The sequence below is a fragment of the Amblyomma mixtum genome, chromosome 1 (assembly GCF_055824585.1).
Source record: "Amblyomma mixtum isolate Tamu chromosome 1, ASM5582458v1, whole genome shotgun sequence".
NCBI classification, from domain to species: domain Eukaryota; kingdom Metazoa; phylum Arthropoda; class Arachnida; order Ixodida; family Ixodidae; genus Amblyomma; species Amblyomma mixtum.
This window is the reverse complement of record NC_143012.1, coordinates 279,448,518-279,464,987: the sequence shown is the minus strand read 5'-3', so window position 1 is coordinate 279,464,987 and position 16,470 is coordinate 279,448,518. Positions and strand designations below refer to the sequence as shown.

Below are 16,470 nucleotides of genomic sequence, written 5' to 3'. Positions count from 1 at the left end.
ATGATGGACTGCCGCCGAAACCCCGGGGTCGTCGAAATCTTTGTTCCATGAGCAGTGCGCTTTGGTGCGGGGAGTATATGTTGCCCTGGAAGTGCCGCCTTGCTGGCTCCTCTCCTATCTAGAGGCATTGGTGTGCCTCTTAGACTTCTGATGTTTAGGGAGGTGGGGATTTGCAGGGGTATGGTGGGCTCGTATTGCACAGCCTGGTGTTTTGTGGCATGGACTTACTGCGATTTTTCTTTTCGGCACTATTTCCATTCAATAAAGAAAAAAATCGTCGCCGTAGCTCAGTTGGTGGAGCACCGGACGCAAAATTAGAGGTCAAGGGTTCGGATCCTATTGGGGGCGTGTTTTTTTTTTCAGTTTAATCAATTATCGTTAAAAGCAATTACTCTTTAAGCTCGTATTGATGAACACCACAAATTACTTTTAGAAAAGTACATGCCCTGTGCTCCTTGTTTTCGGTTAGTGTTGGCTTCCCTCATGTGCGGCAGAGAGGCAAATATAAGCCGCCCGTCAGAGGATTCAATATACAGCAATCTGAGAACAGCGTGACGAAGCTGCCTGCTAGCGATTGTAATTTTTTTTATATAAGCAGAACAATTTCTATGCATCGACATAACAGAAAATCACTTCATCCCAGTAACATTTCATTTCAGTAGCACCTTTCTAGGCGTTTTTCACATCTCAGGGAGCGCATGTATTTCCGCATTGCCTCTTTGTGTAATCACTATCTTTTTTTAAGGCGAAAGCCTTTAATACCTCATACTGTCGTTAGCAGACGCGTCGGCAGATTTGTCCGCCTTTCGGCGTCTCTGCTTAAAAAGAAACTGCGCCGAGGGTGGGAATCGAACCAGGGCCTTGGACATTTGAAGCGGAGACGCTACCACTCCGCCACGAAGGCTCAAAGTTCGAGTATGAATAAAGGCGCATCTAGTGAATGGATGGGTTTCATAAATAAAATAAGAAGGAATAAAGTCAGGAAAAGGAAAAAGAAAAAAAAGAAAAAAAAAGGAAATAAACAAAAATAAAAACACAATAAAGATAAGATATGAAAATAAAAATAAAAAAAATAAAAATAGGAAAATGAGCAAAAAAACAGTTAATGAAAAATAAAACGTAAATAAAAACAAACAGTGCGCTTTCGAGAACCAAAGTGCCCCCTGAATTTTTCTAAGTATCGTACCGCGGCTACATGCCCGCCTTTCATTGTTTATTTCCGTCGCGTGCTACAAATAATGTTCTAATTCTTTAAAAATAAAACACATATGTATATTTCTTTGTTTTGTAATAATAGTATTATGTGTGCTCTAACGCGTCAAAGCGGCGCAGAGTCTATCAGGAACGCTGTAGTGGAGGACTCCAGATTAGCGCAGACCAGCTGGGGTTCCTCAAAGTGCACTCACATCGCACAGCACATACGCATTTTTCATTTCGTCCTATCAAAATGCGACCTCGCCACCGGTATCAAACCCGCGACCTTGGCATTAGCAGCCGAGCACCACAGCCACTGAGCCATCGTGAGGGGTCTTATTCATTATCTGCTATCTGAGACAAGAAATGCCTCAGAAAGTAAATGTTGCACAACGTGATGGGTCATTGCGCCTATGTTTCACATATTTATGGTACTCGACACAAAGAAAAGGGAACCATTCTCTCTCAGTGCTTTACGAATTAAAGTGCTAACAATTCGAGTAAAGCTGTACATAAGCATGTGAAAGGGGGATACTATAAAATTCAACATTTCACGTCAATCTGGTGTAAAATACTTTAGAATTACCAAAAGCATATAGCGGAAACGCCAATTAGCTTTCTTCCTAGACACGAGACTTCTTTCAGTTTTGTTGTTGACTTGGGTGCCATTTCGACTGGATGCCATTTTCGCATTCCATAGCGCCGACAGCTTTCGCTGGGTAAATCTACACGCTGGGTAAATCTACACGCTGGCATATGCAATTTAGTCTGAAAAAAGAAGAAAAAAAGTATGCCGTGTTGCACAAAATGTGCGGTGGAACCGAGTCCCGAACCGGTTCGGAACGGTTCCTTTGAATCGTTCCGGTTCGGGTTCAGTTCCAAGATGGCGAAAATAATTTGGGTTCGGTTCGGTTCCAGTTCCGGGCAAAAATTCGGGTTCGGTTCCGGTTTCGGGTTCAGGTTCGGTTCCGGTTCGACACCCTGCGTGCGCGTGGATTGGCTAAAATGCGACTGTAAGTGAGAGCTTGGGTCATTATTTGTGTGAAATGACCAAAAACCAGCTCGAAATTTTAGTCTTGAGAAAGCATTGACAGAATATCGACGACTGCGCGTCCAGTGACGTCACACAGGCAAGGTTGCCCGTAGAAATCTCCCCTACTGGAGCCATAACACGCGAAATTTTAAAATTCATTTGCGCTGCAACAAAACACCGCCACGCTGCGAAACTTGGCACAAAGGACGAGAAAAGTGCGCAGAACGTACCGTGAAAGTTTCAGCAAATTCGATCGAGTGGTAACAACGCTGGAATCGCCCTTATGGAAGTTGCAGACACATTTCAGTTCCTCACTGCACGTTTTTCCTATGACTAACTGCACAGCCTCTCGCGAAAACAGATGACGAAAGTTCTGACAGAGGCGTTATTACCTGTACCGATGTATTGACCAACGTTAATAGAAGTACGGTCAGTTGCCAAACTCTCCGGTCTCTCCATGCTATCCATGTTACACGGTTCTAGAATATATCAATGCTGCTGAAGCGGCCAGAAAATGAGGTAGCGCTCCTGTCGAAACAGGCTCCTCCGACGAAGCACAAGCAGCAAGTGGCTGCGTGCCCGGCCGCCCAGCGCCATAACATGTAACCCTTCGGGAAGCAGAATTTACTCTGTAAAACTCTGTAGAAACTCTGCAAAATTTTCTTCAACTCAGAACCTGTGGCAAGCGTAAAACATCACCACCAGAAAGGGGCCAAAGGATGAAGACAGATAGATACTGTAAAGAGCATATATGCGTTCCGTTACCCGTTTTTTTTTTTTTTTCAGTTGGCTCTTGTGATGAGCATCGACATTCCTTGTGGGAATTCATTTCCAGCGAAGAGGAGACATACTAGCGCCGTGCCGTGCGTGCGAAGGGGCAGGCGGGAACGCATGCTTGCACCCTGGCGGTACGGCATATCTCTTCGCTAATGCTTCTCCGCTATTCTTTTATTATTATTATTGGCTTAAAGCCAGTAGTTATGCGAAGAAAAGGCGAGACACGTTTTCGTCTCATTCAGATACAATGATGAAAGCGGGCGCGCAGCTTCCACAGACAGTGCTACGAAAGAGCTCACAGCGCTACGTGACGATTGTACCCTCACCAATTGCAGCAAAAATGGGCCACTGGACTCGAACTGAAATTTAAACCGAGGCGCTATCGTATCAAACAAAGTCGATCTGAGGCGACCGCTCCACAAGTCATTTGAATATGCCATACAGTCGTTAAATATTGGCGCATTGAGTATTATTAGGCTGCGAGAAGCGCTGTATCTTATAGAACTTTTTAGGACCGTCGAGAAGACCGGTTTTATTGAGTGTGGAGAACGTAGGGAAAGCTTCATCCCGAGCTCTTTCCTGTACTACGACCCCAGCCACGTACCCAATATGGCGGTGACCATGGACCACTTGTTGAAAAGGTCTATACTGCTGGACACGGAAAGGGAACAGAAAAGTAAATGGCGCACTTACACACTGAGCACCGTTATTAGCTGTTTTACATTACTCTTAGTAGTGTTGTTAAAATGGGAAATGGCACGTAGCGACTGTGAGGGACTGGTGAAGACTCGGGAAGTGAAGTCCTAATGCGTAAAAACAGGCGCCTCACAATAACGAAATCGAAAGCAGAAGTGCTTGTTAAACTGCGTAAGCTCTTCCTTTTCGTGAACTGTTTCTTCAACGTTTTCACACCCTATGAACTGAAAACTCGCCCCCACAAAAACAGTGAGCGCCGCGACGCGGTCAAAGCGTTTCGCGAGTTAGTTCAGACTGATTAAGCGATTATGGAATCCAGAAACTCGATGCCCAACAATGCGTTATTCCTTTAATAGATCAATCACGTGGTCCAAGCCTTTAAACACTATAACTGCAATGAAACTGCCTTGTGCTTGGAAGCTGAACCCGTACAGTGGCCCGTACAGCTGAACTCGTATCACTCCGGTTCAGCTGAACCGGAAGCTGAACCTGTACAGAGCTGTACAGTGGCGACCACTGTACAGGCTCGGACGAAGATCACTGCAATGATGTGATGGAGGCCCAGACAAATGCGACTAGGCTGTTCAGAGTCATGCTTTTTCACGTTGTCAGTTCCGCGCCGGACGAAATTGGAATGTGCAGTCTTTGTGAAAAACAAAGCCCAAGGGGTTTGATTCCAAGCCGTGTAGTGTGACTCTTTAGCGCATTTGACAGTACTAAGCTTGGGAGGGTTTCAGGACTTACGTTCCTCCCGCCTTAGTGAGATTAGGGTCCCCAAGTATGCACGAAGAGACTCGCTGCAGGGCTCAGAAGCAGACGCTTTGGGCTCTATACTTTTGACAAAGAGTGTACATGGAAACTTTAGAATCGTAGGGCCAGGCAAACAGAGCTAAGATGACGTTGGTAAACTACTTAGCCTGTGATTCTACAGGCAGATAACATCGAAGGCCACTGGGAACAGCAGATAAAGTGCCCAGGCCTGTGCATGCTGGGTCGCCTATCTACAAACTAATCGGCAGCTGGTTGAGGCCCATAAAGCATATAAGATCGCACCCCGCCACTGACATGACATCTTCTCCCTTGCCGGCTACTGGTGGAGCATATCTTCGCTCCAGCGGTATGTTCCGTCAGCTACGGATATTTCTTCAGCAAACAATTTTATGCGGACTAGGATTTTGCAGAAAACAAAGAAATGTCTTAAAAGAACGACAAGGAAATGTTGCAGCCGATATCCATCGTGGTGGTATACACTAATTTGTACTGTTTCGTAAGCCACCATCTTTCACTTAGAGATTTTTCTACAAAACCCTTTTTCACTCAACTGGCATGCGCCCTCACGGTGACGTTGGGCACACCACGAAATGTCGAGCCGCGTAAAAGCCAAGTAAACAAAAAAATTGAACGCTTTCAGTATGCTGCTAAACATATAGTGGGGGTATCTACACCATGCTAGGTCGACGATAGCAATGCGTTCATTGCACTTTCAGCTGTCAACGCTTAATGACAAATCGCTAAAACGATTAAGTTCACGATGTGTAGAGGCTGGTACCAAGAGGCATCCCTTCGGCGCCTCGACAACGACATCGTTCACCACGAACACGTTTTTCTTGCGATCTGGTTTCGCACAATCCGTCATCCAACGTGGTGAGACCACTTGATATTTATAGCCCTATAGTGACCGGAGAACAGGCGCTGAAACTCGCATCAAACGATACCCGTTCAAAAACAAGTTTCCCAAAAATACGTGCTCCACTCACCGTACGCAAAGGGGCGAAACCTCGGAACTCCCGCCATCCGTGTAATCGACGTTGCGTGGACGCCCAGCGTGCCGACGTTCAACAGGGCTTCGAACGTGGACGCCGTCGACGATACTCTCCCGCCTCGGCAGACAACAGCGGCAGGCGAATTTTGTGATGGATCCGCCGCGTGCTCACGCCACGGCAATGCACTCACTGCAGCTGCTCCGTCGTTTTGCTGCCGCCCAGCGGGGTCAGACTGCTGGGTGACAAGTCCCTCCGACGTCGACGGTGCCCGTGCTCTTAAAAGAGCACGCTGCACTGGCTGCACAGCTCACGCGCCACGCGCCCGCTCCTCCACACTACACGCGCTCGCACATGCACGCACACACGCACACACCACACGATGTCACTGATGCTGCTCTTGCTGCCAGCGTGGTCAGGCCACTATGAGCGCGCTGCTGATGTCGAGGCCCTGATGAACTGACGAACAAAAACTCGGCTCACGGCCGCCCTCGTGCGCTCGCGTGAGGAGAGAAGCGGCGACGGCGGCGGCGCTGCGCTGGCGAGGGTAGCGAGGGAGCGTACTCGACCGCCGAGAGAAAAAGCGCTCCCGAGAACGCTCGCCTGGCCGCGGCAGCAGACGACAACGCCCCTACGCCCCTTGCCCTCCTTCCTACGACAAGACCTCCGAAATTCCACTCCTCTCTGAGGCCACGTGTAGAGACTACTGGTTTTGAAAATTTCCACTAGAAGGCGCTAGTAAACAAATTTTGCGCGCATTTTGAAAATGAATTGTTTCTAAAAAAATTGGTAAAATGATATTTCTTTTTTTGAGGAAAAGAAATGACGCATTAGTTGTCTCATACATCTCGGTGGACATCCGAACCGCGCCGTAAGAGACGGGCTAGGGGATGGAGTGAAAGAAGACAGGAAGAAAGAGGTGCCGTAGTGGTCGTCTCCGAAATAATTTCGAGCATCTGGGGATATTTAACGTGCACTGACATCGCACAGCACACAGGCGCCCTTTGCGTTTCGCCTCCATCGAAACAACCCACCGCGGTCGCCTCTCAGAGAAAATTATGGAGTGATTTCTAGTTTGCACTACTTTTTGTTTGTTTTTATTATGTACATCTGCATCTTAGTGCATTATAACTACACCAATTTGTCTAAAACGATGTGTAAAAGAGGCTGCCAGCCGATTTCCCCCTCTATATATTTATTTCTCTCTCCTCTTTCTATTTTTCTTTTTGTCTTCCAGTTTTCTCTCCCTTCATCATCATCATCAGCCTGACTACACCCACTGCAGGGCAAAGGCCTCTCCCATGTCTCTCCAATTAACCCTGTCCTTTGTCAGTTGCCGCCACTGTATCCCCGCAAACTTCTTAATCTCATCCGCCCACCTAACTTTCTGCCGTCCCCTGCGACGTTTGCTTTCTCTTGGAATCCACTCCGTTACCCTTAAGGACCAGCGGTTATCTTGCCTTCGCATTACATGCCCTGCCCAAGCCCATTTCTTCCTCTTGATTTCAACTAAGATGTCATTAATCCGTGTTTGTTCCCTCACCCACTCCGCCCGCTTTCGATCTCTTAACGTTACACCTATCATTTTCCTTTCCATAGCTCGCTGCGTTGTTCTTAACTTAAGCTGAACCCTCTTTGTTAGCCTCCACGTTTCTGCCCCATAGGTGAGTACCGGTAGGATACAGCTGTTGTATACTTTTCTCTTCAGTGATATTGGTAAGCTACCATTCATGATCTGAGAGAACCTGCCATATATGCGCTCCACCCCATTCTTATTCTTCTAGTTATTTCCCTCTCATGATCCGGATCTGCGGTCACTACCTGTGCCATTCCAATTTACTATGAACTAACTAGCCCAACAGCAAGTACTTATCTCCACCTGTGCCCTAGTATAGAGACCCCCCTTCAACGGAGTGAGACTCTGCCGGTTGGGAACCATGGCCCACCATCGCAAGAAGACCGCCGCCGATTACATTTACAATTTCTGTCGCAGGCACCACACTGCACTGCCATGCACTGCCATGCACTGCCATGCAAAAACAGCTCGGTGGACGAGTTCCAGAGGAAATTTTTGAATGGTGTTATTTACAGATAGTCGCAGCCAGGTTTGAATCCGGGTCCTCTGGCTCAGTGAATGAATTAATTCTCTTTTTACCTCTCGTTATTCGGGAACTTTGGCGTATATATACACGCGTGCACGCTGATACAACCAACAATGGATTGAAATTGTGGGCTGCTACGTCATGCAGACCTGTCGGCATTTTAGTTTACTGCAGGAAGGCCTTCAGAATAACACTACCAACAACATGGTCACTTGCTACCAGTGATGCCAACCCTAGGGATTTATCCCTAGATCTAGGGGTTTTTTCTTTGCTTCAGGGATCTAGCGTCTTTTTTTGTGAAATCTAGGGATTTTGAGAGGCCGTAGAATTGCTACTCTAAGCGGCTCAATGGCAGGTGTGTCTGATTATTTTGCGCTTGGAACAGAAAAAATTATGAAAAATGCTAATTACTACTCCTTTATTTTTAGTATTCTGCCGAGCTGAGAGAGGGCGAAAGCAGTTCTGCAAGTCGAAATTATCGACTGCTGCACAGGGAGGAAAAACGAAACCATGTGAATTTCAAACGTGCGTGCCAGCTCTGGTGCTTCCAGTGACTGCTGCTCTACGAAAGACGAAGTTGAATTTTAACTTGTGGTGCCTGGATCAACGCGCTACGTTTACGCTCACCGCTTACCTTTACCAAAAAGTGCCACAATTGTTCGCATTCTCCACGTATGCTAGACCACTTGATTTAAACGTGCTGTTCAACCAAAAAACACATTCAAAGTTGTAAGGAATCACTTTCTGATTTTGTAATTACCAATCTTACGTTTGTATCATTGCTGTGTAACTGTAACAAGATTACATTTTTAATTATGTCAGTTTCTCGGGTTGTCAATCCTTAGTAGCTCCAAAGCTATTTGGCGGTCCTTGATTGCGACTATGATTAATAAATAACTGTGCGGTGAGATACGCCATTTCACCGCTTCTGAATGTTCTCTATGAGGCGAGAAGGAGTCCTTCATTAATTCAAACATTTTCGTCTTTCTGTGTGCCTCTTAAAACAATCCTTAAAACAACCCTTAATGGTGTCTGAATAAAATACTTTCATGTGTTGACGGGGCTTAGCATAAAATGCCAGCTCTTTCACCTTGGTATCAACTGCATTTATTTTTCAAAGGGCTGCATAGGTTCTTTGCGCGTAAAGATAAGCCAGCTGAAGGAGCAGCTCAAAATCCGGTGCGGTGAAACGGGAGTCGACTGCTTGTGAGCGTCGTTGCTCACTATCTTTCTCACCAGTGACCACACGTCTCTGTAAAAGCTGGCGCCATCTGTGGGCCCTCTATGTAAGGTAAATCTAGAAAAAAAAAAGGAGCAATTGTGGCTAACACGGTTTTATTAATGTCTGACAAAAGATATAACCAATGGACGAAACAGTGAACTGCGCTGAGACTTTGCTAAAGCTTAAATGGTCGCATTAACAATTAAACAATTATAGGCTAGGGATTTTTCTTCAATCTAGGGATTTTTGGGGGTTCAATCTAGGGAGAAAACGTTGACCTGAGTTGGCATCACTGCTTGCTACACACATTTCCTGCATATCACGTACACCCCCTCCGGGCCATCCAGCTGAACACTGCGCGTCTATACTTCTATTATTGCCGCTCTGATCGCCCCTTTCCCAACTGCCCCGTTCCATACGTACATCCTTTTCTCCTGTCCCAGAGCTCTGCTTTGATCTCATTACCTAGCCACCATTCTCGGCACTGGCGGGTGTGGTTGGCGTGGGGGGATGGATGGGTGGATAGATGGATAAGGCCGAACCCTTTAATTCGGGCGGCAATAATATGCGCGCTAATTCGAACCATGTTGAGTTTAAAGTTCGTTTTGACATCCTTTCTCTTGTATACAAGAAGCCTAATAGCAGATAACAGAGAATACGCCGCTTGCCGTGATCTTCGTGCTCGCTATAGGGGAAAAAGCTGCTTCGGATTCGTCGCGGTTGGAATGCTCGAAGACGTAGCATTCTGAAGTTGTTCCCCGTTCCCATTACCCCTTGCTGAGCTTCAGACAACACGACGCAGAGCAGAACAAGCCCTGCTCCAGGTCGAGCAAGCCGCCCTCCAACAGCCGCACCACCGCGAGCAAAGGAGCTCGAACATTTATGGCGACACGTGACCACGTGACATAGAAGAGTGAACCAGAGGCGCTGCGGCGAGGAACAAACGTATGTGGTACTTTTTCTGTTCCGGTGACTTTAGCTCCAGCCTGCTTGTGCTCGAGACAGCGTAATGTCGCAACTTACCTTATTAGTGCACCTCCCCACCCCTTACTACGCCGCCGCGGTGGCTCAGTGGCTATGGTGCTCGGCTGCTGTCCCAAAAGACGCGGGTTCGATCCCGGCCGCGGCGGCTGGAATTTCTTTGGAGGAGAAATTCTAGAGGCCCGTGTACTGTGCGATGTCAGTGCACGTTAAAGAACCCCAGGTGGTCGAAATTTCCGGAGCCCTTCACTACGGCGTCTCTCATAGCCTCAGTCGCTTTGGGACGTTAAACCCCATAAACCAAACCAAACCATCCCCACCCCTTACTGTTGCAAGCTGTCCGGTACTGCATGTTTACAACGACGTCTCCGTATTTTTGCTTAAATACATGAAGTTTGTTTGTTTGTTTTGTGGGGTTTAACGTCCCAAAGCGACTAAGGCTATGAGAGACGCTGTAGTGAAGGGCTCCGGAAATTTCGACCACCTGGGGTTCTTTAACGTGCACTGACATCGCACAGTACACGGGCCTCTAGAATTTCTCCTCCAAAGAAATTCCAGCCGCCGCGGCCGGGATCGAACCCGCGTCTTTTGGGTCAGCAGCCGAGCACCATAGCCACTGAGCCACCGCGGCGGCAAATACATGAAGTGGTCTGTCATTTTAGCAGAAGAAAACTCGCATACCTCAGGGTTTTAATAAAAGTGTGAACGAGACATCGGCGAAAACTTTCTCACCAAAAGAGTAGAAAAAATTCTATGCCATGTGCTTAGAAGTGAAACTCAGCGTGTATGAATAACAGCTGCTGTTGTGGCGAGTTAATTAGTAACAACACGTTTCAAAATGTGCCCGTCGCCGTTTTTCTGTGTGAGATATCCGAGAACCTCTCTTCGATATGACCGGCCGCGGCAGCTAAGTGGCTCTGGCGTTCGCCTGTTGATGCCAAGGCTGCAGGCTCCAACCCCGGATGGAGCAGCCATATTTCAATGGGGGCGACGCCCGTGTGCTCTGCGATGTAGTGCATGTCAAAGGACCGCAGGTGGCTTAAATTAAACTGGAGCCCTCCATTACGGTTTTCACCATAGATCATGTGTCGCTACAGGTGCAGGAACCCCACAATTACAGTTTCTCTTCGACGTGCACCATACTTTTCGGTGCCAGCATTAATACGTTTCGTTTGAAAAAGAAATGAAGGCCAATGTGGGACGGGACGCTCACATGAGCATCGACCTGCCACTCTTTCTTTAAATATGTACAGCTGCCTGGAATGAGTAATCACTTGGCACTTGCACTTTCATAGAGGTCGCGATACAGAGGACATGTACCGAAGTCAAGACACCTACTGAGGATCATCTGCACGGGTTGAGCGGAGACTCGCTTTAAGCCTGCTGAGGCAACAACAAGAACTCGATGAAAGCGCGTCAAAAGTGAGCCAGAACACCTCGTTTTAAATACGAGTGTGGATCGCATACTAAAGAAAAAAATCAAACCAGCTAGCCCAACAACATGTATCGAAAAGAAAGCGGCACGTTGATCCCCCTCTCTACCACACCCTGACCGCTTCATTCGTCGCCCGCGGAAAAAAATACATGGCGCAAAGCTGTGCCTTCCAGCCGCAAAGTTATTTCTGGCACGTTTCCAAGCGACGCCGCACGAGTAACGAGACGCTGTAGCTTCTCTGCAATCCTTTCGCCGTTGTGTAAACGGCGTGCTGCAAGAAGGTCATTACGAAACACGGAACTGAAATGACCCTGGACCTGCGATTTTTCATCTTTCTTCATTTATAATTCGTGTCATAACTTGTTGGCGGTGGAGTGTGGGCGACGAGCGCGTGGGGATCGAATTCCCTGAATGTCTGTGTAATTCGCCCCGCAGACGCGTGAGAGTAGCACGCTTGTGAGAAAAGCTCCTCCTCAAACGCATCGGCTGTTTATTACGTAGTGTCTGGGTTGCCGCAGTTCGGAAACAGAGGGGAAGGTATGTTGCGCAACGGCGGGTGAGCTAGGATAAAACCATGAAAAGTGAAAATGATACAAACAACAAACGCAAAAAGACAGGAAACAGCGGGGGGGGGGGGGGGGGGGGTGTAAAGGGTCACACCGGTAATAAGGTAAAAGGTTAAAAGCAGCTCTTTAAAAAGGATAAAATGATAAAAAAATTTAGTTACAGAAAAGATAAAGATAAGAATATAAAGATAAAGAAAAGATAAAAGATTTAGTTACCTGGAGAATATTCTTGCCCGTCGACCCTTACTGCGACTCTGACACTGACCTCGACGTAGATACCTTCGTTCAGCGTGCTGAGGAAGCGCGTCAACTGGCCCGCTTGCGAATCCACCGTCAACAGGAGACTGACGCCGCTAGGTACAACTTTGGGCGCCGTTTCGTCAGTTATGCGCCCGGCGACCTTGTGTGGATTTGGATACCTGTTCGTCGCCGCGGGCTCTCTGAAAAGCTGCTGCGCCGATACTTCGGCCCTTACGAAGTAGTGCGCCGCATCAGTGATGTGACTTATGCAGTTGCTCCCGCCCCGACAGCTTGTTCATCGCGCCGGTCGCACCGAACTGAAGTCGTACACGTTGTTCGCATGAAGCCTTACCACGACCGGCTACCTGACTGAACTGCGGTCCACTGCAGCTGCGTTATACCCTTTCGCTGACTTTTCTCTCTTAGCCGCATCGTGTCGATGCTGCAGAAGAGGGGGGCAGTAATACATGCATCCGAAGAGACAGAAGTAGTGCATGCACTAGAAGAGGAAGATGTTAGTTGGCTCTCGCGCGCGCGCTCGAACCACTGAGGGTCCGCCGCAGGTTTTTCGTCTTTGCGCTGGTGTTCTTTTGGCGTTGCACGCTACAATATTATAGTTTCTAAAACCACTGCTTTGAGCTTTTTACCTTATTTCCGGTGCGGCCCTTTACACCCTCTCTGTTTCTTGTCTTTTTTTTGTCTTTGTTGTTTGCGTAATTTTCACTTTTTATTGTTTTATCATAACTACTTCGGCTCACCCGTCGTTGCGTAACATACCTGCCCCTCTGTTACCCCCTCCATCTCATTTCACTATATATGTGTTCGTTCGCTTGAATAAAAGCTCAGTTGTTATTCAGCCTCGTGTGCGTGTGCGTGCGCGTGTGTGTGCGTGCGTGTGTGCGTGCGTGTGCGTGCGTGCGTGTACGTGTGCGTGTGTTCCTCCTGCGTGGCTTCCGTTTGTTGGCTGTTTTCTTCAATGAATTGCCCCTTGAGCTGGCCGTGAATGCATCAACGGAGTTACTTACACGCCAGTTAACACAATACCGTAAAATGTTGACGCGACATGTTCACAGCATTCAACAAGATTTTTTTCTTCACTAAAACGTGATATGCTTCTTCTAATTGCGCTTAACTTTTTCTCACTTGACTCCCATGGCGGAACACTTTTCCTGGGCTGTGTGATTCACGAGGTCGTTCTGATAATCGCACAGATGGCTGCAAGGAGGCTACTACCGCAAATCGGAAATTAGTGAGGGAAACCGTGTGCCGGAAAGTAGACGCATAAATAAATGCAGGTCGTTTGTGGAGAGCAACTGTTGAGGAAAGAATCAGCAGTAGGAACCAACCACCCAGTAGCTGTCTTACAGAGGAAGAAAGATGGACAAAGTGAGCGATAACAATTAATATAGTTGGGCAATTGGCCAGGTTGCTGCAGGAAAATACAGGTCTCACTCAATTCTGTTCATTCAGGATATTTAGCAAGTATTGCCGTTTGGTGGTCAATGCAGTCTGTGCATAAAAGATGACTGAGGGGCATTTTGTAAGGACTGATAAATATGCATAATTGGGCTGCGTTGGTATTACGAAGTTGGGTGCAAGGGTTGCATTAATCTTTATGAGTTCGTAATCTCTCGGAGATAAAGAGCCGGCCCCGTAAAAAGAATACTGAGCGGTACAAGCCAGGCGAGGCTTGTTTGTGCCAGTACTCTGTGATTAGGCGTGATAAAAAGCGTAAAAAGATGGCGACATAAGTAGAATGTAAAATGACACCGCAGTTCTTGAGCAAAATGTGCTCGTATTGAGCGGAAGAGACATTGAATGTGCGCTGTCCTTTCTGCGTATCAGCCGCTCTTCTGTTTTTGCTAGAGATGTACTACAAAGGCAAGGAAACAGCTGCTGCCGTCCGCTGCCCTAACCTTCTTGAAAAGTAGTCAGGTGAATTCTAGTGATGTTTGAATGCACGTGCTGTATTGTGGTCGTATGCTACTTATATGCTGTACAGTCCAATACTGTGATATGAAATAACAGCCATATAGCGGTATGGAATAAGAATTTACGGCACCGCATCATTATATAAACGAAATGCACTAAGCCGCATACTGTACAGAATTGCAACTAACCTCGCCTACGGAACCAACTACCATGATAAAGCAGTAATAGCCAGTATGGAACATTTTGAGATGCTACCTGTACACAAGCAATTTATTTTTGACATATTGCGTGAAAATTTCCTCCACAGCTCCTTTAAAATCGACAACATTAAAGTACGGCCTCTCCGTCAGTCAGAGAAATACGTCACCCCGCATCATCAGTAATTATGAAAAAAAAAAAAAAGCCCCGCAGTCATTGTTTTTTACTACTCCAATAAGATGCGGGCCGCCTCGAGCACTAACTGATTAAAGCAACTTAAAAAGTTTCTTGGTCGATTCGTCTTTACGCGAAATGACCAGCGCGTCTCTCCGAGGCTGCACAGCTGCAGAGTCCGAGGAAGTAGCCGTTGCTCTAGCGTTGGCGGAGGGCTATAGAACCGGGCGGTCACTAACAATACTTACGGACTCTCAAACAGCCTGCCGAAATTACATGAATGGCAGGATAGGTCGTCACGCGCTCCGTATACTCCTCGCAGCGAGTGACAGAATTAAAAACCGGGAAGAACAAAACGACAAGATCCGACACAAAATTGTGTGGGTACCGGGGCACACGGGGGTGGCAGGGAACCGAGAGGCCGACAGGATAGCTCGAGGATACATTACTTTCCGAGCTTCCGACGAGACCGCGGAACTCGCGCCAGCACCCAGGGAATACTCGGCCATACTACAAAACTATAGAGGCAGAAGAATGCGATATCCCCCACCGCACAAATCTCTCAGCAGAGAGGAAGCTGTCACTTGGAGACAAGTACAAACAGGCTCTTTCCCAAACCTACATATACTAAACAAAATGCACCCTACGATATACACGAACAAATGTCCCTGGTGCGACGAAAAACCTACACTATACCACATCACATGGGCCTGCCAAAACATAGACGTGGTCCCCAAAATACAAAACCCGAGTGCGGAGCAGTGGCAGACTCTGCTGTCCAGCGACCGCTGCGAAGACCAACAAGGTCTGGTACAGCGAGCTCAACGGGCGGCAGTGGCCAGCGGAGCCCTGGACTGAGGGCAACCGACCACTGATTAGAGGCGGACGACTTCGACAGAGAAGGCTCCTGGGGGTAGAACCAAGACGTCTCTGAAGACGCCCCCAAACCGCAGGAAAAACCATTAGTGTAAATAAAGTTTTCCCTTCCTTTTCCCTTCCTTCGATCGTGGTTGAATAATAAGCTTGAGTGACACATTTTTAATCTCTTTTTTGCCATGTTCTCGGCGTTCTCATTTCGCGTATGAAAGTGATATCGGTGGAATACTTTCTTGCACTTCACGTTTCTTGCACATTTGTTCGCCTTGCATCGCGGAGGCAATTTCTGAGTCTGTATCTGGTTCGTGCTTTTTTTGTGTTTTGTCATTGTTTTTTATTCACTGCTAAGTCAAGTACTTCACACCCCGGCTGCCCAGCCACGCACACAAGCGACAACGCTTACGCGAGCTGGAGCATATATTTACGAATTGAAGTGAATAAAATATATTACTATTGGTTAAGTAGCATGTTTGCAGCTGCATTGCGGCACTTTACACGGATTGATAGATATCCTGAACTACAAAGTTCGAGCCACTGCAGTTCAGTTAATCCCTGGAACCTTGTTTTCACTGTTTTGTGAACAGTATATAGTATAATACATTCTTTTACAACTGTATTGAGCGAACATGTTAACAGCAAAGGACTATATGATGAAACACTTCTGTATCATGCGGCGCTTAGTGGAGGCATAGATGCCATGGGACTAAAAGTTTAAACCTCTAGAGAACATATTTCTCCCGGTGTTTCCGCATGCGGTGCCGTGCTAACAATGAAACTCAGTAAAGAAATACTATGACTGCACCACTTCCTGACAAGTGTGAAACAAAATTCCTCGAAATACCAGCAAACCGTCCAGAATGCAGTCATGGACGAGCTGTTTATTCCCATTCACAGAAGGTGGTATGATCGAAAAATGGGTACAAGTGTTCTCTGTTCTGGCGCCCGGCTTTCCTCAGGGGCGTGCACTTGGGAGAAGCTCCGTAAACCCAGCTGGGACACCTCGCGGGCGAAGGCCAGTTTCGAACCGCACCCTTCGGCCAACGCGGTTCGAGCGCGAGCAAAGCCTCAATGCACTGTCACTGTGAGGACAAAGGAGCCCTTCCGCAGCTGCAGAAGAAAAGATGGTGACCGCAGCGTCAGCCGTCCAGCTCATTTGGCAGTCCGGCGGAGCAGACGACGAAGAGCGTTGACAATCTGTCTTAACGTTCTAGGAGGGGGTAGCGGGCCTGCATTTGCCAGGCGATTCAATGGCACCAGGATCTGTGAAATGGCGGGCTGCGCTAC

General features: G+C 47.5%; 1 protein-coding gene across 1 annotated transcript in view; it reads right to left on the bottom strand.

Annotated features, from left to right (window-relative positions):
* The window catches only part of LOC149371873 (uncharacterized), a 79,245-nt gene extending 73,189 nt beyond the window's left edge, over positions 1-6,056 (bottom strand). The window contains exon 1 of the mRNA XM_089585410.1: positions 5,458-6,056. Within this exon, the coding sequence (XP_089441536.1) occupies positions 5,458-5,494 (37 nt within the window). The 5' untranslated portion in view covers positions 5,495-6,056. The remainder of the gene's footprint in view (positions 1-5,457) is intronic.
* Between the last annotated feature and the right edge of the window lie 10,414 nt (positions 6,057-16,470).